At 45.5% G+C, this 24,363-nt stretch overlaps 1 protein-coding gene across 3 annotated transcripts in view; it reads right to left on the bottom strand.

Annotated features, from left to right (window-relative positions):
- Positions 1 to 2,534: 2,534 nt before the first annotated feature.
- CALCOCO2 (calcium binding and coiled-coil domain 2) overlaps positions 2,535 to 24,363 on the bottom strand; it is a 33,563-nt gene continuing 11,734 nt past the window's right edge. Inside the window, exons 2-14 of one of the 3 annotated variants that reach the window (XM_019523665.1) lie at positions 20,649 to 20,837; positions 20,034 to 20,136; positions 19,184 to 19,317; positions 16,878 to 17,003; positions 16,631 to 16,789; positions 15,532 to 15,659; positions 14,638 to 14,728; positions 12,554 to 12,676; positions 11,772 to 11,856; positions 9,649 to 9,746; positions 5,071 to 5,185; positions 4,304 to 4,332; positions 2,535 to 3,781 (exon numbers count right to left, since the gene is read on the bottom strand). In XM_019523665.1, the coding sequence (XP_019379210.1) occupies positions 3,605 to 3,781; positions 4,304 to 4,332; positions 5,071 to 5,185; positions 9,649 to 9,746; positions 11,772 to 11,856; positions 12,554 to 12,676; positions 14,638 to 14,728; positions 15,532 to 15,659; positions 16,631 to 16,789; positions 16,878 to 17,003; positions 19,184 to 19,317; positions 20,034 to 20,136; positions 20,649 to 20,828 (1,548 nt within the window). In that variant the 5' untranslated portion in view covers positions 20,829 to 20,837 and the 3' untranslated portion in view covers positions 2,535 to 3,604. The remainder of the gene's footprint in view (positions 3,782 to 4,303; positions 4,333 to 5,070; positions 5,186 to 9,648; positions 9,747 to 11,771; positions 11,857 to 12,553; positions 12,677 to 14,637; positions 14,729 to 15,531; positions 15,660 to 16,630; positions 16,790 to 16,877; positions 17,004 to 19,183; positions 19,318 to 20,033; positions 20,137 to 20,648; positions 20,838 to 24,363) is intronic. The other 2 variants (XM_019523666.1, XM_019523667.1) reach the window with 2 other exon arrangements.

Below are 24,363 nucleotides of genomic sequence, written 5' to 3'. Positions count from 1 at the left end.
GCTCCCAACCCAACATTGCTTACCCTCTGTTGTGGTTCCAGTTCCACTTCTGGCCGTGCTGTGGTTTGAGGTACAAAGCACGTGGTTGCTCTGGCCCCTGCCTGGCCATACAGCAATGGTTGCGATGGTGGTGGCAGCTCTGGCCGTGACCCCAGATTATAGCTGGAGCGAGAGTTGTGATGGAGGGTGGGGGAAACAGGTGCCAGGGAGGTGGCAGAGGTGGCAGTGGGAGGGGATGTGAGGAGGGGAGGGGGGCTGGAGTCAGTGCCACAACAGCCACCTGCCCTTCACCTTGTACTCAAATCCAAAATGAGGGGCTTTTCTCTCCACATTGAATGGGAGGGAACTTCATCTTGGATTTGAAAAAATATGGTAGTTGCTAGCTCTGCTCCTGAGGCACCAATGTATACTGAACTCTATATGTATATAGCAGTGGAGGGCAAAGTATTAGCAGTTCTGTTGCCACTGGTGACCATATAATCTGCCTTCTCTGCCTACACTGACTTCAAATCTGACTCTTCCCCCTTTTGCAATGCCACATGGCATGGTTTTTCTGCCCTTCTGTGTCCCATACTGTTGGTTTTTCCACTCTAGGGTGAGGGGTTGGCCAAATAATACATTTTCACCTCTACTAAACTTACCTTTAAAAAAAATGGAAGTCTTGTGTAATGCTCCCATCTTTGCTGTGAGTAAGCAATTTCTTGGATGGACATTGCAGTGTTGCTTAAAATGGATGCAAGTACTGTAGTGCTTGTTTTAAATTAAGATGATGAAGGCAAAATTATAATGAAGCACATGTTCATCACCAGTCCTTAGAATTCAGTTTTAATCTTGACTTGGCTATTGCTGGGCTATTCCAGAATCGTTGAACTCCTTGCTATATTCCCATTTTCACAAGCAGACCATGAACCAATGAAAGACGCATCAAGCTTTCTTCACTTCCAAGATCTTCACAAGATGTCCATTCAGTAGCATTTAGTTTCTGCACTAAACAGAACAGGTACCTCTAATTTATGCTCCTGCCCCATGCTGACAACTTAACTGGAGTGCAGGAACTTCTTAGCTACTAGACATATCCAAGTATGAGCCATCAGCTTTGAAGGGTAATCTTCTTGTCTACTATCACTCTGGGATGCATTAGCTGATGTGTTGTGAGCAAGACTAAGGAAGTGATACTTTCTCTCTACTCAGCGTTGGTAAGACCCTCAGCTGGAGTACTGTGTCCAGTTCTAGGCACAGCACTTCAAAAAGACATGGAGAATCTTGAAAGGGTCCAGAGAATGGCCACAAGAATGATTAAGGACCTGGAAGACAAACCTTATGAGGAAAGACTAAGGGACCTAAGACTGTTCAGCCTGGGGACAAAACTGAGGGGGGACTTGGTGGCCATCTACAAGTATGTAAGGGGTGAATATTGGGAGCTGGGAGAAAAACTGTTCACTAGGGAGCCTCAGGGGAGGACAAAGAGCAATGGCCATAAACAGTTAAAGGATGGGTTCAGGTTGGATGTAAGGAAGAACTTCTATTACAGTAGGGGTGACCAGAATCTGGAATAGACTTCCTAAGGAGGTGGTGCAGTCCCCAACCTTAGAAGTCTTCAAGAGGAGACCCTTCCTCACTGCAGAGGCCTCAATCTGCCCCCTCCACCTCTTCCCCCTCTCTTTCCACCACAACAGACTCACAAGCTGGACACAGCTATCCAAGCTGCCAGGCTGTGCTCCTCGCCGCCTATGTGCTGCGCTGTGGCTGTGCACATGCACGGGGCGTTTATCAGCCATATCAGGCAAAAAAGCCAATTTCTGAGACAGTCAGTTTTCTTTATATCAGTGCTGATCCAATATTGGACCGATGTGTCAGTGCACCTCTACTGACTATGGGGTATTCTCTTGACACTCATTCTTCATCTCCATCTCTCCTCCCTTTCTTTTTTTTGTTCAGTGGTTCCTCGTTCTTCCATTGTTTAATAATTCCTACCAAGTGATTCAGGTCCTATCCCAGCAAAGCACTTGGGGACAGACCTATGCAGAAACTTGTATCAACATAAAATGGATTTTAAGCCCTAATTTTTGTTATCTTGGTGCAAGCTTGTGTGATGATAAAACATATTTTGAAATAAAAGTACCTCAACACAGGAACATCCACATTTGTACGGCAAGAGGTCCAAATTACAATTGATTTGCTTATCTTGGTGCTGGTCTAGTGTGAAGGCCAGCCACTTATTTATGTGCTTTCCTTGATTTCAGTGGGGTTAAATGACATGTTAAAAGTTAAGCAATGTGCATAAGTGCTTTGCTGGACAGGAAGCAATTGATAGGCTGCAAGATAGCTCTCTTAAAACATCTTCAACTCAGAAGAGTCTCCATCTGTCTCATTTGTTATAATGAGGGTTTATAACAGGGATTTTCCTAGTACAGTTGCTGTTCTTTGCTAGTTTTTTCCACCAGTATTTCTATGTTTCCGTTACATGCTTTTAAAATAGCAGCTAACATAATTAAAAATAAATAAAATAAAATACATGACAGCAGACAGAACTGTAATGTTTAACACTATAGGTTGACTGATAACAAGTTTATTTATGTCAGCAGCTTTGAAAAGATTTAAACAACGTTTTAAAGGTTTCCATTATTCTTAATATTCAAGTTAATTTAAACCAAGATGCTATGAAAACCTATTAGCATTTCCCATAGCTTTACATATTCATCAGTAAATTAATGCACAGTATGACACAGTTGAATAATAAACGTAATCCTTTTGTACTTGCATAGAAGGAAAAATTGCTTATTGTGTACTGCAACCAAAAATAGAATTCAAAGTGGTGTTTTTTTGCATAGAGTGTCCAGTCATTATAATCACCCTAGGCACTTGATAGTTTTGAACCCACTTTGTTCTGAGAACAGGTTCTTCTTGTCCTAGAGTAAGGTCTGAAGTCAAGAAGCTACACACAAATCAGAGAAACAATCCAGGCTCATACATTCTTTCAGAAAATGCTTATGGATGGTTAAATGCATTGCTGAAACAAAATTTTATCTGGGTGGGGACAGAGAATGAAGGAAGAGGAAATAGGTACATTTTTATTAACCATTAGCTCTGCACTCCCAATACCTCAAAGAAGTCAGAAAGTATGAGGCCAAAAGGTATGTACACTTGTTTTAGTCTATGGACTAGTGTCCACAACATTACGCCAAGGGAAAAAAAAACATTATGGAAGAGACATTTCTTTCCAAACACAGACAATTCAAAACTGCTATTATAGAGTCTTAATACTCGGCCAAAGCTAAATAATATATCACAGCTATCACTGAATGATTGGTTATAGGGACTGAGCTGTTTCACAGTGCCTAGGCTTGACTCAAGATAACAAGACATAGCCGACAAGCATGGATCTATTTCAGGGCATTGATAGGTGACCCAGTTCAGTAAGGGGTCCCTCCATCTGGAACACCAGGGGTCAGCACTGCAGTATCAGTGCTATGTCCAGTCTTGTTTGGGTGGCCTCACTGGGAGTAGCATAACCTACAAAACTGATTCTAATCTAGTTGGTGCAGAGAGTTATGAAAGAGCAGCTATGCTGCCTACTCTAGAGAGCAAGAAGAAGAGTTAAAAATTATTCCAAATCATGACAGAACAAGTGATCTTCATACACCTGCTTATTGGACTCTTCAAAGGTCTGACTGCAGTAGGGGCACTCCAACAGGTGGCTTCGCACATGGTCTCCATACTGACTTTCTTCAATGTCCTCAGGAAAAGATGCAGTACACCAGGGGCATTTCTTCAGAGAAGACTGAAAGGTGAATTACAGTGAGGTATATAGCTCTGCTTTAGCACTTAAAGGAGAAAGAAGAGAAGGAGAAGTGGCCAGAAAACATCAGTTACAGTACAGGCCTTTTTGATTTCTAATGGTCCACAGGATTTAAAATGTCTCCATACTTCAGTGACTGGTTCTATCAAAGCCAAATGCTTCTGGGAACTGTTTCTATTTTCCATCCTACACAGCATGTGTCCTGTCTCCATTATGAAATACAGCAGTTGGCAGTTGCATGCTGCTCATTGTGGCTTCAAAGGCTGATGTTGCCAAAAGCTGTTCCTTACATTTTAAAAGATCTAGTAGAATTTCCTCTCTTATTAACAATAGCCATTAATTTCTCAGCTCTTCTAAAATATTCAGGCATCATTTTTTATTCTGCCTGGAAAGATGAAGCTTGCTGCCTTGATCAGAACTAAGAGCTTATTGAGGCAGTTGTCCATGGAGCTTAGAATTCTGACTTTGTGCCATTAACCAAAACCCACAAAAAGTTATACTCACCATGTTCTCAGCACTTGTCTTTGGGGAGGCTGCCAGAAAATAAAAAGCATATTTAACCACAGCGAAAAGTTTAACATCTTGATGGGCTGCTGACTAGTAATTCTTGATTATTCTTGAAGGATGTGGCTCTCAATCTGGAAGTCCTCCATTTAGAACTACGGAAAACTGGACTCAACCCATAGGCCCAAGCATCTCCCTGCTGAGAAAACTGGCTGGTGGTTTTAATGGCCTGCAGGGTTTTAAATGTCTCCATACTTCAGTGACTGTTTCTTGGCAGAAAAAGAGGAGAGAGCTGATCACTTAAATCAGCTCCAAAACCTGACAGCATTTTGGGGGCTGCTAGATCATCTCCTGCACACAAGAGGCTACAGAGAAGTACTGCTGTGAGCTTCTTTTGTAATGCCTCCAAATCTAGAGGTAAAACAACTTGCTGAAACTCCCCCCAAGAAGTATATAAAGTAATACCCCTGCCAACAACAAGAGAGAACCGATAAAATCTCTCTTAGCAGAGGATGGAAGGGCAAGTTGTTCACCCTCTGCTCCCAACAGCCAGAAAGAGGTAGGAAAAGGAATGAAAGGGGATCACCAAGAGACAGGGGTTGAAATGTTGGTAGGTGCAGCCTCTGCTCCTTTTTAAATCATCTCTGGTTTTAGCCAAGTTATTTAAAAAGGGGGCTCTTCTGTTCAGGACCAGTCAGGGCAAGGACTAGCTATGTTTTATGCTGTTGATCTCTGGAAGTCTCCAGATAGAATGCCAAGTATCTCACCATATGGATTTCCAAAAACAAGTCCTGTGTCTTCTGGTGAGGCAGCAGCAAAGGAAGAATAATCTGGAAGTGCAGAAAGACGCCTCAGCAGGTCACTGTTCTCCTGCTTTAATAGCTGCAAAAGGAGAAGATGGGCAAAATGAAATTCTAACAGTTCAGGGAGTCATAGAATTACAGAAAATGAGGGCTGGAAGGGACCTCAGGAGGCCACCTAGTCCAATGCCCTGCTCAAAGCATAGATTCATAGAATGTAGAGCAGGACCATCCCCAACTATATCATCCCAGCCAAGGCTTTGTCTAGCCAGGTCTTAAAAACCTCCAAGAATGGAGAATCCACAGCCTCTCTGGGTAACTTGTTCCAGTACTTTACTACCCTCCTTGTGAATTTTTTTTTTCTAATATCTAACCTAAACTTCCCTTGCTGCAACTTGAGACCATTGCTCCTTGTTCTATTATCTGCCACCACTGAAAACAGTTTAGCTCCATCCTCTTTGGAACCACATTTCAAGTAGCTGAAGGTTGCTATTTATATTCCCTTTCAGTCTGCCCTTCTCCAGACCAAATTAGCCCAGTTCCCTCAGCCTCTCCTCTTAAGTCATGTACCCCAGTCCCCTAACCATTTTTGTTGCCCTCTGCTGGACCCTCTCCAATTTGTCCACATCCTTTCTGTAGGAGGGGACCCAAAACTGGACATAGTGCTCCAGATGTGGCTTCATCAGTGCTGAATAGAGGGGAATAATCACTTCCCTTGATGTGCTGGCAATGCTCCTATCAATGCAGCCCAATATGCTCTTAGCCATCTTCAAAATAAGGTCATATTGTTGCTTTATATTTAGCTGTAACTCCCAAGTCCTTTTCTGCAGAGCTCCTGCTTAGCCAGTCAGTTTCCAGACTTTACGGGTGCATGGGATTGTTCTGTCCTAAGTGCAGGACTTTGCACTTCTCATGAGATTTCTTTTGGTATCCAATCCTCTAATTTGTCTAAGTCTCTCTGAATCCTAGGCATACCCTCCAGCATATATACTACTCCCCACCTGGTTGAGTGTACCTCAGCAAATTTGCAGATGACACCTATGCCATCTTCCAGGTCACTGATGAACAGTGATCCTGGTTTTCTACCATTAAAAAAAATCTCCAAATTTAAATTTTTCAAAAGTAACCTAAAATCCCCATTTTTCCATGATTAAAATGAAACACCACTAATATATAGAATGTTGTGGGAAACTATAACCAGCTGTAGGCTTTCAGCCTGGAGCTGTTAGCCAGCCAGTTAGCAGGCTGCCCACCTAAGGGGCTGCAGCTGACTCAGCCAATTAGTAAATGAGGGGAAGTTGACTGGCGGACCCAGAAATAAAAAGGAACAGGCAGACTAAGTCAGAGGGAATTGGTTGTGTGAAAAGGCAGGTCTCCTACATGGAGTAAAGGAGAGTACTGGGCAAGAACTAACCAAGGCTGCTGGGTGTTCATTGTGGACTGTTGGTACTTTATGTTGTGCTCTGTGATGCAGTTTAACCTGGGGCTTGAACTTGCTATGGGTGGTTATGTTTCTGTGTGTTCTGTGGTGCAGAAGAACCCAGGGCTTTACTGGCTGTGTTGTAAATTCCAGAGAAAGACTGTAGTGGGGACCAGGTAATTTGGACCTGGGAGTTTGTTCAAGGGTTCAAAGACTAACTTGAGCCAGGCTAGCTGGCAATTCACTACAGAGACTGTATTAAAAGCCTTGCTAAAATCAAGTTATAGCATATCCACTGGCTTCCCTGCATCCACAGAACCCCAGTCATCTCCTCATAGAAGGCAATCAAGTTGGTCAGGTATGACATGCCCTTGGTCACGAATGGCACATGCCTCCAGAGGCTGGGGGACATGGTGAGCTCCTGCAGGCAGCTGCAGCACTGTCAGCAGCAGGGGTGGTGGGGCTGAGATGGTGAGTGCCAACCAGAAGTCAGTGGCCACCTGCAGACTCTGCAAGTAGTGGTGGCGGCGGCCAGCAGCAATTGGGGACCGCCCACAGAAGCGGGTGTGTGGCAAGCAGTGACCACCTGCTGGTGCCACCAGCAGTGTCAGCAGTGCCTTTTTGCGGGGGGGGGGGGGCACCACCAAGCTCAGGCAGTGCATGTGCATGCCCTATGTGTTGCCAATGCCCTTGGTGAATCCATGCCGACTGTTCCTTGTTCTCCTTCAAGTGCTTAGAAATGGATTCCTTGAGGTTCTGCTCCATGATTTATCCTCCCTGGATCCTCCTTTTCCCCTTGGTGATAGGCACAATATTTGCCTTTTTCCAGTCAGCCAAGACCACTCCTGATCACCATGAGTTTCCAATGATGGCCAGCAGCTCTGAAATCACATTGGCCAAGTCCCTCAGCACCTTTGAGTACATCCTGTCTGGCCCCATGGACTCGTACGCATCCAACTTTTCTAAGTAGTCCCTAACCTTTTCTTTGGCCACTGTTGGCTGCTCACTTTCTGCCTAAACTGTGGTGCCAGGTGTAGCAGTCTGGCAGCTGACCTTGCCTGTGGACAGATGAAAGGCATTGAGCACTTTAGCCTTTTCTGCATCCTCTGTCACTAAGTTGTCTCCCCCATTTAGTAAAGGACCCACACTTTCCCTGATCCTCCCCTCCCTGCTGACATACTTGTAGAAACCCTTTTTGTTAACCTTGATGTCCCTGGCTAGCTGCTAGGGCTGTGCAAAACAACTATGTTTTGTTTCGGTTTTGGATTCGGTCGTTTTGAAGGACAGTGATTCGTTTTGGTGTTTTGCACCACATTTCCATTTCGATTCGGCCAAATCTGTTTCGGCATTTTGGACTGGCTGGGGAAAGGTGGGCACAGCTGGGTGGCTGCAGGTTCTCCCGCAGCTCCTCCGGCTGTGCCTGCCTCTGCCCTGGCAGGGGGAGCTGTGGGAGAAGCCCCCATAGCTGCCCTGCCTAATCCCATTCTCCGCCCAGCCAGTCTCCTGGCACTTAAAAAAAGTCCCACACTTACTGGCTGCTGCAGCAGCAATCGGGGCCTCTGAGGGCTCATGGCAGAGCCCCCTGAGCAGCACAGGGCAGTGGGGATTGCCCCCCCCACACTTGGCACCCATGTGGCAGCTGTCGCATCACACAGGTGCAGTGCAGCTCTGTCTGGGAGCTGGGATGGCTCCAGCAGTCAGCCAGAGCCCAGCATCGCTCAGCCCCAGCAGCCCCAGCTCCCAGACAGACAGCATACAGCCCCCTGCCAACCCCCCCCGCCCCCATGCCATGGGCAGCTGCCGCATGGGTGCTGGGGGGGGGGCAGGGGGTGGGTGGGCCCTGGCCAGCCCCATCCCCTGCCTGGCCCTAGTCTCCCAGCACTTTAAAAAGGAGGGCTGCGCCAGACTATTCCTGGGAGGTGCCTCCAAAACATTCCAAAAAATCCAAAACATTTTGGAAATGTGTTGGATGGGTTCATTTAATTTCGGAGATGTTTCAGAGCCTTCAGTTTCAGTGTTTCAGGTGCCAAAACAGGCCGAAACACCTCCAAAATGAAATGGCTTTCAAAATTTCATGCAGCCCTACTAGCTGCAACTCCAGTTCCGCTTTGGCCTTTCTGACTTCATCCATGCATGCCCAAGCAATACTCCTTTACTCCTCCCTAGTTGTTTGTCCTAGTTTTCATTTTTTACATGCTTCCTTTTTGTGTTTTAGCTTAGTGAAGCTGCTGAGCCAAGCTGATCTGCCACACTTGCTAATCTTCCTGTATATCAGGATGGCTTATTCATACACCCTCAGTAAAGTTTCTTTAAAATACTGCCAGCTCTCCTGGACTCCCCTCCCCCTCAGACCTGCCTCCCAGGGGATACTACCCATAGGTCCCCTGAGTGAATCTAAGTCTCATTTTCTGAAGTCCAAGGTCCTTACTCCGATGCTCTCCTTCCTTTGTTTCCTCAGGATCCTGAACTCAGTCACCTCATGGTCATTGAAGAGAGAAGCCATTTATTAATAACAAAAGTTTGCAGTGATGTAGCTCTTCACCCCTGAGAATCAGAGTCCTTCAGAACAGTTTTAGTTAGGTCAGCGCTATCTCTGTTTTACAGAATGCTGAAACTGAGGCAAAGGATTGAAAAGATCTATTCTGCAACTTATTTTAGGACCTGCTTTATGTGGGAAATCTGACCTGCTTTATGTGGGAAATCTGACCAGATGATCATGACAAATTTGTAGCTCTTAAGGACAGAAAATTCTCTGTCCCAGTCAGATTGCTCTGTCCTGCCCCCAGCCTGTAAGTGGTAATGCTCCGAATACAACCCAGGAGCCATTCTTTAGCTGACAACCCCACAAAAACGCCGTGTGCAGGTAGGACCATTGACTTCAAGGGGAGAGAGTTAGGACAATGCTTAACGTTCTTGAAGATCCTGGCAGGTTACTGTCATTAAGAATATTATTCAGTCTCTAAGCAAAACCTCTGATTTTTTTGACCAACTTCCCCAACATAGAAATATTCTTAATATCATTTGCAGAACTCTCACTTGTATTCAATTCCATGGCAAGGGAAGCCCTTTGCTCTGGAAGGCATGTATTAACATATTCAGGGTATATGCATGTGTTAAATTCTAACCTGATTTTCCTCATCAAGTTCATCCTTTTTCCTCTGGAGAATCTGAAATAAATGGTTCTTTTCTTCACGCTCCTTTGTTAGATCTTGGCTTTGAAACTGTTAAGGAAAACATTAGCTAGTTAATGCTGGGAAGTTGCCAAACAGAAAGCAGTTAGAGTTTCAAGTGCTGCTCATATATCAACAGATTCTTGTGTAGGCACTTGAATGTATTTCACCAGTAAATCAACATTAGCTTTCAACACGGGGTCATAGAAAAATAGGGCTGGAAAGAACCTCAGGAGGTCATCTAGTTCAACCACCTGCTCAAGGCAGGTACGCCTCTATGTAAGCCTTCCCATGAGTCTGATCACCTCATACTTTGTTAACCTGAGTTACTTCTACCACCACAGCTTTTGATATAAATCTCTCATGCCCCTTATTACACACATGCTAATATCTCTAATACGTTTGTAGCAGGGTGGGGTGCCTAGGGGTGGCTGTGTTACCCGTAGGTCCTTAACCGTGTCAGCCTTGCCCTACAAGCACCCTTGTTCTCGCCCGCCACATCTTGTTGTTATGATGAATATAGGGAGGCTGTCCTTGAGCTTTAGATTTGGACACGGTCTGGTTAGATCCTAATAACTCTGTTGTTTCTAGACCCCTTGATGTCCCACTTCATTGTGGATGGTTCCTGAGCCTCTCAGCCTTATTGGCCATATGCGTGGCTCCAAGTACCCCTTTACCATGCCCCAAGCCTTGCAGAGGATACTGGTGTTGTCTTGCCTAGGCCTCATTATAATTCGGCCCTTTGTCCTTGGTGCTGGGCTCCCCGGAGCCCTTGTCATTGCGCCCTCTCTGGTGCTGGGGTCTGTGCCCCCCAAATGCTGCACCCTCTCTGGCACCAAGGTCCCCATGCTGCAGTGGGCCCCAATAAGGCCTCCTCCTTCCCCAAATAGCCTCACCCAAACCACCGGTGTTATCAGACAGCACACAAACAACAGCCAACCACCATGAGTCCCTGCGCTGTAACATAACGCACAACTCCCGTCATACTCTGCCCCTTTGAAAGAGTAAAACTCCCTCTCTGAGGCTCAGTGCCTAGTAGGCAAGGATACCTTATGGGCTGCTGGTGTCCCCTTTGTTTTAAGGGTAGCCTATGTGCCAGCTACCACATCTCTAGGCCTTTCCTTCCTGGAGGCTCCTTCCCCTTCAGCTGCTGGTAGGGAACCAACCACCTGGTCCCAGCCCTGGGGTTTATATGGGCCTCCTCCGGCCAGCTGACCAGGTGCAGGTGCGGCCAATTCCCTCATTAACTGGTTGTCATGGCAACCTGCACCTGGGTTCTTATCTGGCTTTGTGCTCTCTCCTGGGCCAATCTCTGCTGTAAGAGGAGCAGGCCTTAGGACAGCATTCTCTAATACACCCTTTCCTAACTGATAAACAATGGAATAAATTTTAATTATTCATCCCTTTGCCTAGGTTACAGCCACACAATACACCTGAGCCTGAAGCCTTCAGCACTTAAGAAACGCCAGCTTCAACTATTTCAAGCAAAATACTACAGTGCATCTCCTCAGTAACACACATGAAGATGTCAGATCTATCCTCCCCTTCCTATGCTGACTTCCCATAGAATATCAAAATCTGAAATAAGAGCAAGAAAGAGCCTCGTCAACTTGGGCTTTAAGTGCAAGCCATATTTCTCTCACCTTGCCTTCTCTAACATCAGCATGTAGCAATGTGACTACAGATATAAAATCCAAACCAGAATGCTCCCCTTACACTCCTCCCTCTCTGGCAACCAGATGAGAGAAGAAAGCCCTCACGTGTTAATCATACTGCTTAATGCATCACTAGAAGGCACTTAGATACTCTCATGAAGAGTGCAGTGTAAGCAACTGTACAAAAAAAAATGCCCTCATGTTTTTCTTCAGGATACATTGGCAAAACTTTATCAATTACTGGTATGTTTCCTTCAAATTTAAAAAAAACACAATGTACTCTGACATTACACTCCTAAAACTTTGCACTGAATCCTAGCAATGCATGGCCTCTCTCCTAACCCTAATTTTCTATAGCACAGCTTTGCAATATGCTTCTTAGCCATCACTCCCATGGTCACCCAAAGAAACACTAAGCACTTGGCACATGCTGCAGACGAAGGAATGTGTTGTTCTCAGTCGCATTTGAATTCTCCAGAGTGCGTTCAAGCTTCTTTGCATGCTCCTTCTGCACAGAACCACAAATTTCAGTGCTGGTTGTGTCAGAACAGGACAAGTTGCATACAAATAACAAAGGGTATGTCAGAGGAAAGGAATGCCAGGGAAAGAATGGGGCAGGCATAAAACTAGCAAGTCATCCTCCACAGAGAATGGATATTTCCTTTTAATTGCAGCTTTCTTCTGTCATTTCAACAAAATCTTTTCCATGGGCATCTATTTGTATTCCTATCTTTCCAGTGCCAAAGCTAAGATACTAATGATGAGAAAAGGACAAAATTACAGAGAGGAGCTAAGGACACTAAGAGCAGTAGCAGATGTCAAGGGCTTTGCAGATCATCTTCCCCTTGAAGGAGAAATCAGTGATGCAGAAACTGAGCAGTCTTACAATAACTGATTCTATTTACATAATAGTGAGTTAGTTGTCTTCCTGCTTGTGAGAGGTACTCTTGAGAAACTGAATCACAAAACCTAACCATACACAAGTTTTTTCCAAGACTAAAACTAGTTGGTAGACAAAGAAAAAGAACTTACAGGCCTATATGTAACAGCATTACTTAGGAATGCCTGCCATGATACAGAGTCAGTTTATTTCCTTCTATAACTGAACTCCTGTGGAGTTTCCCTGTATCTCTTCACTGCCAAGGTTGTTCTTTGTCCACCCATCCCAGGTCTGCAAGCATCAAGATTATCAGGAAAGGCTCTACCTGTTCCAATAAAGTGACATGTAACTGATGTTTCTCCTTCTCCAAATGTTCCAGCTGCTCAGTTTTGTCTCGGTCCATACGAGCCTGGTTTTCAATTTCCTTTTTTTGACTCAGCACCTGTGACTGAGGCAAAACAAGGGTGGTTGGAAAATGAAGAATCAACAGTTAGTGCAGGGAAAAAGGGGAGACAACTTAAAATGCAGGATGAAGAGCTCAGCAAAGTCTCACTAAACCACATTGCTGATTCAAAATACCTTTCTCTTTACATGGCTTTTGGGACTGGGGTGGGGGGGATTGACATACTTACCCATTAATAAAACCTGCTAACCCAATGGTTCTCAACTGGGATACTGTGGCACCCCCTCTAGGGATGCCATGAGACGGGTGCTGCCACAGTGGCAGCAGCCAGGTAGAACTGCCCTGTGCACAAGACTGCAGCACATGTGCACTTCTACTGTATTAGGGCTCTCTGATAACACTAAAGCAGAAGGCAGGATAGATTTTCACCTTACAGACTAACCAAGGTGTGTCTGTGTGTGCATGCGTGTGTGCATATATAAATCACAAGCTTCCATGGGTTAAGGCTTACTTCACCAGATGCTGTGAAAGGACATGCAGAAAGCAGAGAATGAGAATGAGAGGGAAATCAGAATACAAAAAACAGGGGGAAGAGAAAGGGGAGGGAGAAGGGAGACATTGCTGGGAGAGACAACCTTAAAGCAGACAGAGCTGGGACAGTTCCACCCATGTACCCCTGTTTCTGGGAGGAGAAGCAGAGAGATCAGACCACGAAGTGATACAAACTGAGCCAGCTTTGTCTGCTTCAGAGTCATCTGAGAGCTCTAATGCAGAAGGAGTGTGTGCATATGTCATAACCCTTCCTGGGCTGGTTGTGCAGCAGGTATGTGGGGAAGTTTTACCTGGAGGCAGCAACACCTGGTTGAGAAGCATGAGGTAAGTTGAGGCAGCAGCAACAGTAGTTCTCAACAAGGGATGCTGCCACATTCAAAAAAGTGCTGGTGGGGTGCTGTGATTCTGAAAAGGTTGAGAGCCACTACACTAGCTCGTCTCAGTGCTGAAATAGATGCCTGGAGCCAACCAGCAGTTTCTGGTGAGACATTTTGGAATACAGAGTAACTTTTGGAAGCTGTCAGAAGCCAGCAGGGAGATCCCATGGTTAAGAGACAAAGCTGGGAGACAAGAACTCTAGGTTCTAATCTTGGCTCTCCCACTGATGGCTTTATTCAAGTCTCTTAATCTCTCTGTTTCTTAATCTGAACAGACTTAATTATACTTACCAGAGCTGGCTGAACAAAAACTTAAAAAACCTTTTCCCACCAGAAATGCCAATTGTTGAAACTGCCATGTTTTAAAGGAATGCATTGGTTTTGACAAAATTTTCACTGGGAAAATTTCTTGGGCCCAGGATGTTCCAACTGCTCAGTTATGTTGTGGTCCATGCAAGGAAGAGAGGAAGAACAATGAGAGATTCCATAGCATGTTGGTTAGTCCCCAGGCATGGGTCTTCCACATTCTTGGTCTAATTACCATGCTCCAGTCGCTCTCTCTCTCTTTTTTACTTTTGAAAAGATCTCATTTTCACTCCACCATAGAACAAAGACAAATTTAGAAATCTCAAAATGTTTCACAAAATGAAACTGTTGTTTTCCAACTAGTCCTCTGGTCCTACTACTCCTCTACCTCACCAAGCTTTTGTGAGAGCAAATCCTGTGTAATTTACAAATTTCTTTGAGATGCTTAGATAGAAGCAGCTAGTGAAGAGCAACGTCTTATTTTGGTGAACCTAGCCTGTGTGCAGGCTCATGATATATTCTGGAAGAGAATAAAAAGAAATCAGGAGGGTTCTTTAATGCGTCCTCCTCTCAAATACAGCATTGTTAGAATTTTCTGGAGCTCAGGTATAATTGTAGGTTTATATTTTCCTAAAGAATAAAGGACATCACTAAGAACACTTGGATACCACCATAATTTGCTAGAGGCATCTCAGTTTCAACTAAAGACAAAGTAAGACAGTCAAGTCCCAAGCAGATTGTAGGAGTAGAGCCAGATGGTGTATTGCCTACCTGCAGCTGGTCCATCTGATCCAGGGTTATTTTCAGTCTGTTTCCCAGCTGTTCATTTTCAGATGAGATACTTTGGCTTTGTTCTTTCAGCCTGTTCACAGCAAACCAAATCATAACATATTCTCAGCTACGTCCCCTGAAAAACCTCTCTCTCCATCTATCCTTGGTGATAACACCAGCAGCTTTCATTTTAAGGCTCATCAAAAACTCAGCTTGAAGTGCAACTTCAAATGAAAAAAAATCCTAGAGGTTCTGAGTGTTCTCCAAAGCCCTGCCAGTTTACTCAAACCTTGCCATATGAAGGTTACCTATAATCTTGGAAATCCAGACCTGTTCCACAGTCCTGTCTGCTCTCTCAGCCCACACAGAAACCTGAGATCCTAAAGTCCCTGGCCTCATTCCAGGAGTCAGTTTTGCTCAGTCACCCTCACACTGGCATTTGTATAAGGTTTTATGAATTCTGAACATAAATGGAAGCCTCAAGGAGCTTCTTATATTCTGACACGCTGGGTTAGTTCACCTGTTGACATGCATTCACTGTCTTTCATCAGCACTAAAAAGAGGAGGAAACCTACTCCTTTGATCCAAGAATCTTCCAGGAGCAACCATTTTCAGACATACTAGGCACATTTACACAAGATGCTGACTGCATGGTAGCCAAATAATACTGCGAAATAATGTGTCACAGCATTAACAGTGCTAATACACTACTGCAAAGTATTATTAGGCTACTGTACAGGAGCAACACTTAAAAGAGTTTGCTGGTGCTACTGCACAGTAACTCCGGTTACTGCACATTTATTTAGCACTTGCTTATATAAGCACTCAATAAATGAACAGTACCTACTGCACAGTAGTGTCTAACATAGACGTGCCCACAGTAAGCATACTCACTGGTGCAGCTCAGCATCTCTGCAGGCATTCTGCTCCTTGAGATGCCTGTTCTCCTCTCTCAGGGAATTCAATTCCAGCTCCAGTTTCTCACTGCTGCCCCTCAGAAAGTCCAGACCACTGCGCAGCTCCTGAAAAATCAGAGTGGAAGAATCCAAATGAGAATCAAACCATAGGAAACTACTGTATATGCAAGTCCCATCCAATGCAACACTCCCAGAGAACTCTCCTAAAGGGAACCTTTTCTTCATGTTCTCTTTTGTTCTGTTCTGTATTTACCATGCATTGAGACCTAGTTTTGTTTATAGCATAGTCCTCAGCAAAAGGAAGATGAGGAGCACAGGACAATGAAAGGAAGATCAGCCCCAGAGCTAGGTTTGGGATCTTGGAACAGGCCTACAAAACAATTTTTTTTGACCATTGCGTCTTCTCAAATGTTACCAACTCTGGTTCCAACTTTGTCGCTCTCTAAACCACAGGGCTGACTTACGGGTTTGAGGGAAGGTTAGAAAGATGATTATTTAAGGTCACGACCCCAAAACAATTCTCTTTAAATAAAATGAATGAGTATTTGTGCGCTGGTGAAAATCTCATCAATTTCCTGCTACAGAAGTGAAGCCAAGTCCCCTTATTCCTTTGAATCCTAGCAATTACTTTGTGTTTTCAAGGCTCTCTTTAAGAAAAGAGCTTGAAACTTGTCTTTTTAAATGAAGACTCTGTTACTTCGAGTGTTTTTACCCAAACAGAGAAAGCCCATGGTGCCAATATGCTAGGGCCCAGGAGCCAACTTTGCTCAGAACTTATTTAGTTGCAGAAAGAAGCTGAACTCAGAGCTCAGTTCAGGTGAAAGGTGCTGGGTTACATTTAGTGTTTGCAGAAAGATAATTGTAAAGAGAGGGGATAGGAGAAGAAGAGATTTATCTTTTATTTGCCATCAGGGACAAACACCAAAGACTCACGAACCCCTCACTGGTTTTAATGGGTATTGCAGCTGCTCAGCCTCTCCCAAATCAAGACATTAGTCTTCATCTTCTCTTCCCCTCTCCTCTTTTTCTGGCCTCCTTTCTTTTCCTCCCTCACCCCATCCCAGTTGCCTTTTTACCTGGTTCTCCTTTCCCAGGTTCATATTTTTCTCCTTAATAGAAGCCAAATCAATTTGAACAGCATTTAGCTCCACAGCCTGTTGATCCAGAGCACTCTGCAGCTTCAAGCTCTCAGTCTGCAAGAAACAGACTTCTCCCTCTAGCTGCTTCATCTTCTCCTGAAAGCATGCAATGGAACATGACACATATAAGACAGAGTTTTAGAACCCCAGGGCCTCTGATCTACTTCACTATCCTTGGAAATACCTGTGCCTTTCTCAACTCCTCCTGCAGGTCCATGTTCTGTTTCTGGAGACTCTTGCAACTTTCCTTCAGTTGTTGGTTTTCTTTAAGTAAATCCTTGTTCTGTTGCTCAATCTCCTCCACTTCTCCCTAGCAAAGGACACACAGATGTTCAGTAAGAGCACAGAGTTGTATGTAGGTTTCAGACAAATTGTGGGGAGCAGCAAGAAACCATGAGTACTGCAGAAAAGCAGTGAAGGGTTAGCTCCCTACCTCTGCTGACACCACCACCACCCCTTATTCTCTCTTGGCTTACCAGACATTATCCAATCAGCTCCTCAAAATATAAAAACACCAGGCTTCATCCTGTAAGGTGCTAGATTTCTCCAGAAGTCAAGGTAGTAGAGGCCTCTTTGCACCATGTAGGACCAAGCCAATGAACTGAAACTCTGGACGATCATTAACTCAGGCAAACACCATGAGTCCTTGAGGCAAACAAGTCCTTACTGGTTACCCACACAATAAATGCACCCTGTCTGCTTCTGGGCACAATATCACTTGCTACTAGTGCTGTACTTCCCTCAGTAACATGGGAAGACAGATAAGAGCAAGGGCTCATAGCTACAAGCCACACAAAGCAGCTGGGAAGTTATAAAACTATTTATCACATACATAGGGCCTTTCATCAAGGGACTCAAAGTACTTTACAAAACTTGGGATTATTAGACCTGTGTGTGCAGAGGAGTAATCTGAGGCAGTGAGATTAAGTGGTTTGCCCAAAGAATGGACCACAACCCAGCAGTCCTGACTGCCAGTCTGCTGCATTAGGGAACATATTGTGTTGGCTCTCTTTATAAAAGCCTCACTAAATCCAGTGGATAATTGAATCTGACAGCAGTACTTTCAAGTTTGCTATCTATATGGCAGCTGTGCCCATCGGCCTTAACCATGGACCCAGATCTTCATGTGCTGGACCAGTGGTGCCCAACCGCTTGGCCGTGTGGGCTAGATGAATGATGCGGGGTGGGTTCACAGGTTGGAACCAGTTGGTGAGCACACATGCCATATCAGTCCTAGCCCCGGCCCTAGCCCCATGCTGGATCAGGCCCACTGCCCCAGCCCCAGCCCCAGCCCTGTATGCACCCAGTTGGGCCCCTCCAACCAAGTCCTGGCTCTGCATGCACCAGAACAGCCCCAGCCCCTCATATACCAGATTGGGCCCCTCTGCCCCAGCTCCTGCTCCCTCTATGATAGCAGGATCTCTTGCACAGGGCCTCATCTTTTGGCCTGCAGAGCTTGGAAATTTGTTGGTGAGAGTGGTGACGATATTAATTGCCACCACTCCCTCCTCGCCACATTTACAAACACTTGGGGAGCACTGCAGGCTGGATCATACAGCTTTGTGGACCATATCTGGCTTGAGGACTGGGGTTGAACATCCCTGTGCTAGGCACTATAAAAACAAGACAGAAAAGAGAGCCCCTGCCTGAAAGAACTCACAGTCTAAGTAGCGTGTCTGATCCTCCTCTCAATATTAAACTCTTTATTTCACTCCAAGACAGACTCTTTGCAAAGAGCCCTAAAAAGACTAATTTTGGTCAAACTGAAAGAGGGGCGCTTCATGTTTAAACTTCAGATCACCATCAGGAAAAAGTACCAATTCCCAAAATGAGAGTTTCAGCTGCTCAAAACAAACAAGATGCCAGTTTCTAATTTCTTGGTGGCAAGCAGAAAAGACACATCTTGAGTTGTCCACTCTGAGCTCTATTAAACTAGAGTGGAAATGGGGCTGAACAATTTGAGCAAAAGACTAAGAATGTAGACTCCTGAGCTTTATTTCTAGCTCTGCCAGTGAGTTCGAGAGTTCTTTTACAAGTTCCTTCATCCATCCATCCTTCAGTTTACCCATCTATGCAACTGGGGATACTATCAGTTTCCCTCAGAAAGATATTGTAAAGGAGGATAAATACGTTTTTGCTTAGTGTACAGGCTCTTTGGATATAAGGTGCTACAGAAATGTACTTTATTATTACAACACACGCAACAGACCCAGAAACTAGTACTGCTGCAGACGCCCTGCAAATGTACTTACACATAGTATGAGTCGGCCCCTGTCATGAAGAGCTTACAATGTAAAAAGATAAGTCAGACAGACAATAAGAGGAAAAACAGAGGCAGAGAGAAGCAAAATAACTTGACTAAGGTCACCAGAAGGTCATGTGATCTTCTGTTCAGTGCCCTCCTTACAGAACCACACTGTGATAGGGAAAAAGGAATCTGATTAAAAAGTAAAGGCATGAAAAGCAAGGAGAGGGAGACAGGAAATTTACCTGTGTGGTAACCACCAGGATGTCATCCTCAGCCTCTGCATGGAACTGGAAGGGCACACTGGCTCCACGGACCACCCCATCCTGGTCAACGTAACAGAACTGGTAATATTCGTCATCTTTTGGCAGGTAGTAGGCTTAAAACAAACAAACAAACAAACAAAATCGCACCATGGGGTGTCTCTAATTATTATTGCCTCTTCTTCAGCGAATGGGACAGAAAGCTAAAATCTACAAAAAGCAGAAGTACCAAATACAAAGCAATATAGCCATTATGGGCTCAGCATTGCCTACTCCTTGTGTGATCTTTCACACCAGCGCAAATTGTGCCAAAAACGCTTCCAAATCACAACCTTGGCATTTTGTGTCACAATACACTCCACAAGCAGCATGGCAGTGATGAACTTGGCCCTATCACTAAAACATTATGAATGGTCACACCCAGGTTACTATGACCTCCAAAGGGGTATTCCCTCTAGGTTGGGTTTGTGGTGCGCTGGTAACACAGGCCTCAGGAGTGAATGTACTGAAAGGATAAGTTTCTGTTCTACCAGCAGGGGGCACTCATGCAAGGCTGATCTACACTGACAGCACCAGGAGACTGACAGGCTGGTGGAGGAAACCCTGGGTAGAAATTTGGTGGCTATTATTTTGAGATTGCTTGATAGCCACGGTTCCTGAAATACAGATCGTCTAAACACAGTGCATAACAGGATGAAATATTCAATAGTTCTACAGCCTCAGGCTGTAACATGTATGTATACCTGGCCTTTAGAGAAATTTGGTATGTCATAGTATGTGTGTATCTGCACATGTGCACATGTGTATGGACACCCATCCTTCCCCAGCCAACCTTTAAACTGAACTTCTTGCTGCAGCACTGCATCGCTGTCAAGGCTGCTGGGCAAAGGTGCCCACATGAATGTGTAATATTCACGGGTTGTTTTCCATCCCACCTGCAACAGAAAAATAATCACACTGCATAACACACTGGATGTTTATCCTGCGGCAATTTACAGAAGTCTGAATTGTTACACAGTTTATAAACCTCCACGATGCAGTAAGAACCAACCCCCACCATGCCCCTATGCAGGCTACTTAGACCTTGGGCCCATAGAGAGGCCTGGAGAAGAAGCATGCTGGGGGAGTTGGGAAGGGGGAATGTGGCTAGAATGCATCACAAGGCAGCTATTCTTCATTGGTCCTGTAATGCACAGTTCAAGCCAGATCAGCCCCAAGACTGCTCCAAATACAGGAACAAGGCAGTTGAGAATCACGCTCTTTGTCTCTGGACACAACACAAATACTACAATATGTAAGTCCACCATTAAAAGAGAGCTGTTACTCTGCTCTACCAACACCTTAACTCTGCTCTGGGGGATCAAGTGTGACATCTGTGGAAATCTCCATGCCAGGGCACTCACCCTTTTCAGTGCATGGAAACTGATGAGTCACAGCACACACTTACCCTGAAAATGCCCACCCAGTCCTTTCTGCGAGGAGTGATATTCTTTGTGAGGGTGTAGTAGCAGGTGACATCTCCTCCAGGCATATAATACTTCTCCACATTAGTAAAGATGACCTGGGAGAAGTGGCAACTGTCCAAGAGGATAGTGGAGGTGGGAGGTTCGTCTACATTCTCATCCATGCTGGAGTTCTGCAAAAGGGAAAGAACAAAGCAGAGGGTGAGGCTATGTCCAAACTAGACCGCTTCTCCTGGTGAGGGTATGGGCCCAGACTGACATAGCTGTGTTGACATATGCCTGAATTATACAAAAGTAGGACTGAAAGGGATCTCAGGAGGTCACTTAGTCCAATCCCCTGCTTCAAGAGGTTGGAGAGAGTTCCATAGGTAAAGCAACAGGATGAGAGGTTAAGGACATTGTCAACATTCTTCTGTTGCAAGGACAGGAGGTAGTTACTAAATACACTCAAGAGATCCAAGGAAGAGGACAATAGCCCCACTACAGAGGAAGGCAACTCCCCCCACCCCTCCACCCATAGACCATGCCAGATGTGACTGTGGGGTAAAATTCTGTCCTGATCCCAAATGCAGCGACTGGTCTTGTCTTGAGTGGAGAAGTAAGACCCTTCTAGCCAGGAACCTCTGAATGTTTTAATCCCACCAGGCACATTGACACACCCCAGCCAAAATCCTCTGCCTTGGCTGCAGTTGATAATTAATGCTTCTAAGGATGGTATAAAAAAACCCTAAGACTCATAGCAGTAGGAGCAGAAAAAATCCTTCCTGGCCCCATGTGGCAACCAGTAAAGCCCAGAATCATGGGATAACCAAACTCTGTCCACCCAGCACTACAACCTGGGGGCCACAAGCACAACTTCATGAATCACATATCCTAACTGGAGAGCAGGAACACCCCTTTCTATCATCTTATCCCCCCTAAAAACTTAACCCAACTACTTTAATCTTTTTTCATATCCAAGCCAGTTGCACAGCTCCACTTCCTGCTGCTGAGCATGGTCCTCTCCAGTTTCGACCTGTTTTGGGCTGGAGAGCTCTTCTCATGATCTCTGGGCAATGTGTGTGTGAGGATCTCCTGGGCTTCCAACTGTTGCTCTTCACAGCCTGCTCTTGGCATTGTTACTCCTAAATCAACCCTGACCCATGCTTATCCAACTTCTTTTTGAAAACCTCCGATGATGGAGGGTCCACAATTTCCCCAGGCAGCCTATTCCACTTCCTCATTGTTCTAACAGCAACAAGGTTTTTCCTGATATCCAATCTAAATTTACAAGACATTGTAAATTTAAGATATTGCTATGTTTCTTAATCTGCAGAGAGGGAGAAAAGGTGTTTTCCCTCTTCTTCACGGGAGCCCTCCCCACTTAATTGCCCTTTCTGCAAGCTAAAAATGCTTGGTTCTCTCAGCTTCTTCTTGTATGGGTCAGCCTTTGGGCCCTCTCTAACTTTTCCACATCCATTTTTAAGATGTGGAGCCCAGAACTGCACACAATAGGTCAGGGCTGTCCAATTTCTGGGTGCCAAAGGGCTGCATACTGCACAGACTGTAGACTCCTGGGTGCACAAGGTATGGGCCACACACCACAGAGGAAGGCCTCTCAGGGTCGCCCCCCTGCTGCACAGGCAACCAGCTCCCTCTCTTATCCCGCATGCAGCATGGGCAGCTGGCTCCTCCTGATGTGTGTGCAGCGCGGCTCCTTTCCTGGTCACACATGCAGCTTGACCCTCCCACCCCACACACACATAAGGGCAGCACAGCCAACTGGGACCCCCCTACTCCCCTCCCTCACCCTGCTGACATGGTCCCCAAGTCCTCCCCAGCCCAGTCTCACAGCCCTTGCCCCAGAGCTCCCTCTCACCATGTTGCTCTGTTCCCGGGGACACAGAAGCAGGAAGCAGAAGCCAGGGGAGAGTGGAGGAGCCTTGAGCCTCTGGCTGCAGTGGTCGGATAGGAGCCTGCAGGCTTCATCTTAATTCTTCATAGGTTGTATGCAGCCCATAAGCCACCAGTTGGACAGCGCTGCTCTAGATGAGGCCTAACAAGCACCAAATGGAGTGGCACTATTTTCTCTCATGTCTTACACCTAATAGTCCTATTGACACAGTCCAAAACTACATTTGCCTTTTTGGCAGCTTTATCACACTGCTGTCTCATGTTATCATTCACCAAAACCACAAGATCCTTCTCTGTAGTACTACCATCCAACAAGTTATCACCCATTCCTTATTTGTGCTTTTGATTATTCTTCCCTAGGTGTAGCACCTTGCATTTATCAGCACTGAACTTCATCCTGTTGTCTCTAGCCCAGCTGTTGTCCCTTTCTAGTCTGTTAAGATCCTTCTGAATTCTCCTGTCCTTTGACATGTTTGCAGTCCTTCCCAGTTTCATGCCATTTGCATGTAGACTCAGTTCATAGATTTCATAGACATTAGGGCTGGAAGGGACCTCGGAAGATCATCAAGTCCAGCCCCCTGCCCCAGGGGCAGGAAGTCAGCAGGGATCATAGGATACCGACAAGATAAACATCCAATTGTCTCTTGAAGGTGTTCAAAGTAGGTGCTTGAACCACCTCTGGTGACAGTCTATTCCAAACCTTGAGGGCTTAGAGAGTAAAAAAGCTCTTCCTTATGTCCAGCCTGAAATAGTCATGGAGGAGCTTATGACTGTTCGCCTTGTCATCCCATGGGGTGCTCTGGTGATCAGACATTCCCCCAGGTCCTGGTGAGCACCCCTGATAAACTTATAGGTGGCCACCAGATCACCCCTGAGCCTGCGCTTTTCCAGGCTGACAAGTCCCATGGCTCTCAGCCTCTCATCACAAGGTCTGTTTTCCTGACCTGATCATGCACATGGCTCTCCCCTGCACTCACTCAAGCTTTTCCACATCCTTTTTGAATTGTGGAGCCCAAAACTGGACACAGTACTCCAGCTGTGGCCTCACCAAGACCGAGTACAATGGGAGAATGATGTCCCGGGATTTGCTTGAGAAGCAACTATGGATGCAAACCAGCATTTTGCTCACTTTACTAGCTGCAGCATCACATTGAAAGCTCATGTTCATCTTGTGGTCAATCATGATCCCCAAGTTCCTTTCATCCGTAGTGCTAGCCAGCTTAGCACAGCCAAGCCTATAAGCATGCTGCAGGTTTTTCCACCAAAGGAAAAGCCTGCAGCATGCTTATAGGTGTTAAGCATGCTTACAGGTTGCATTTTTCGGTGTTAAACACGATCAGGTTCTCATCTGTCCGTTTCCTGAGCCTGTCAAAGTCTGCCTGGATCACCCTCCTGTCCTCACATGTGGATGCTTTACCCCAGAGTTTGGTGTCGTCGGCGAACTTGTCCAGTCCGCTTCTGACACCAATGTCCACATCATTGATGAAGATGTTAAATAGTATAGGCCCTAGGACAGAGCCTTGAAGGACCCCACTGGTGATTGCGCACCAAGGCGATTGGCTTCCATCAACCACCACCCTCTGGGTCCTGCCGCGGAGCCAATTCCCCAGCCAGCGGATTCTGGTGAGCTCAAGGCCGCAGTTAGCCAGTTTTGCCAAGTTACGATCATGGGATGCCAGATCAAAGGCTTTTTTGAAGTCAAGATATACGATATCAATCTCTTCCTCCTTGTCCAGGTGATAGGTCACCTGGTCATAAAAGGAACTGAGATTGGTCAAGCAAGACCTACCCACAACAAACCCATGC

The sequence above is a fragment of the Gavialis gangeticus genome, unplaced genomic scaffold (assembly GCF_001723915.1).
Source record: "Gavialis gangeticus isolate Ggan-Ray unplaced genomic scaffold, GavGan_comp1, whole genome shotgun sequence".
In the NCBI taxonomy this organism is placed as follows: Eukaryota; Metazoa; Chordata; order Crocodylia; family Gavialidae; genus Gavialis; species Gavialis gangeticus.
The sequence above is the reverse complement of the archived record's forward strand: the minus strand, read 5'-3'. Positions and strand labels throughout refer to the sequence as shown.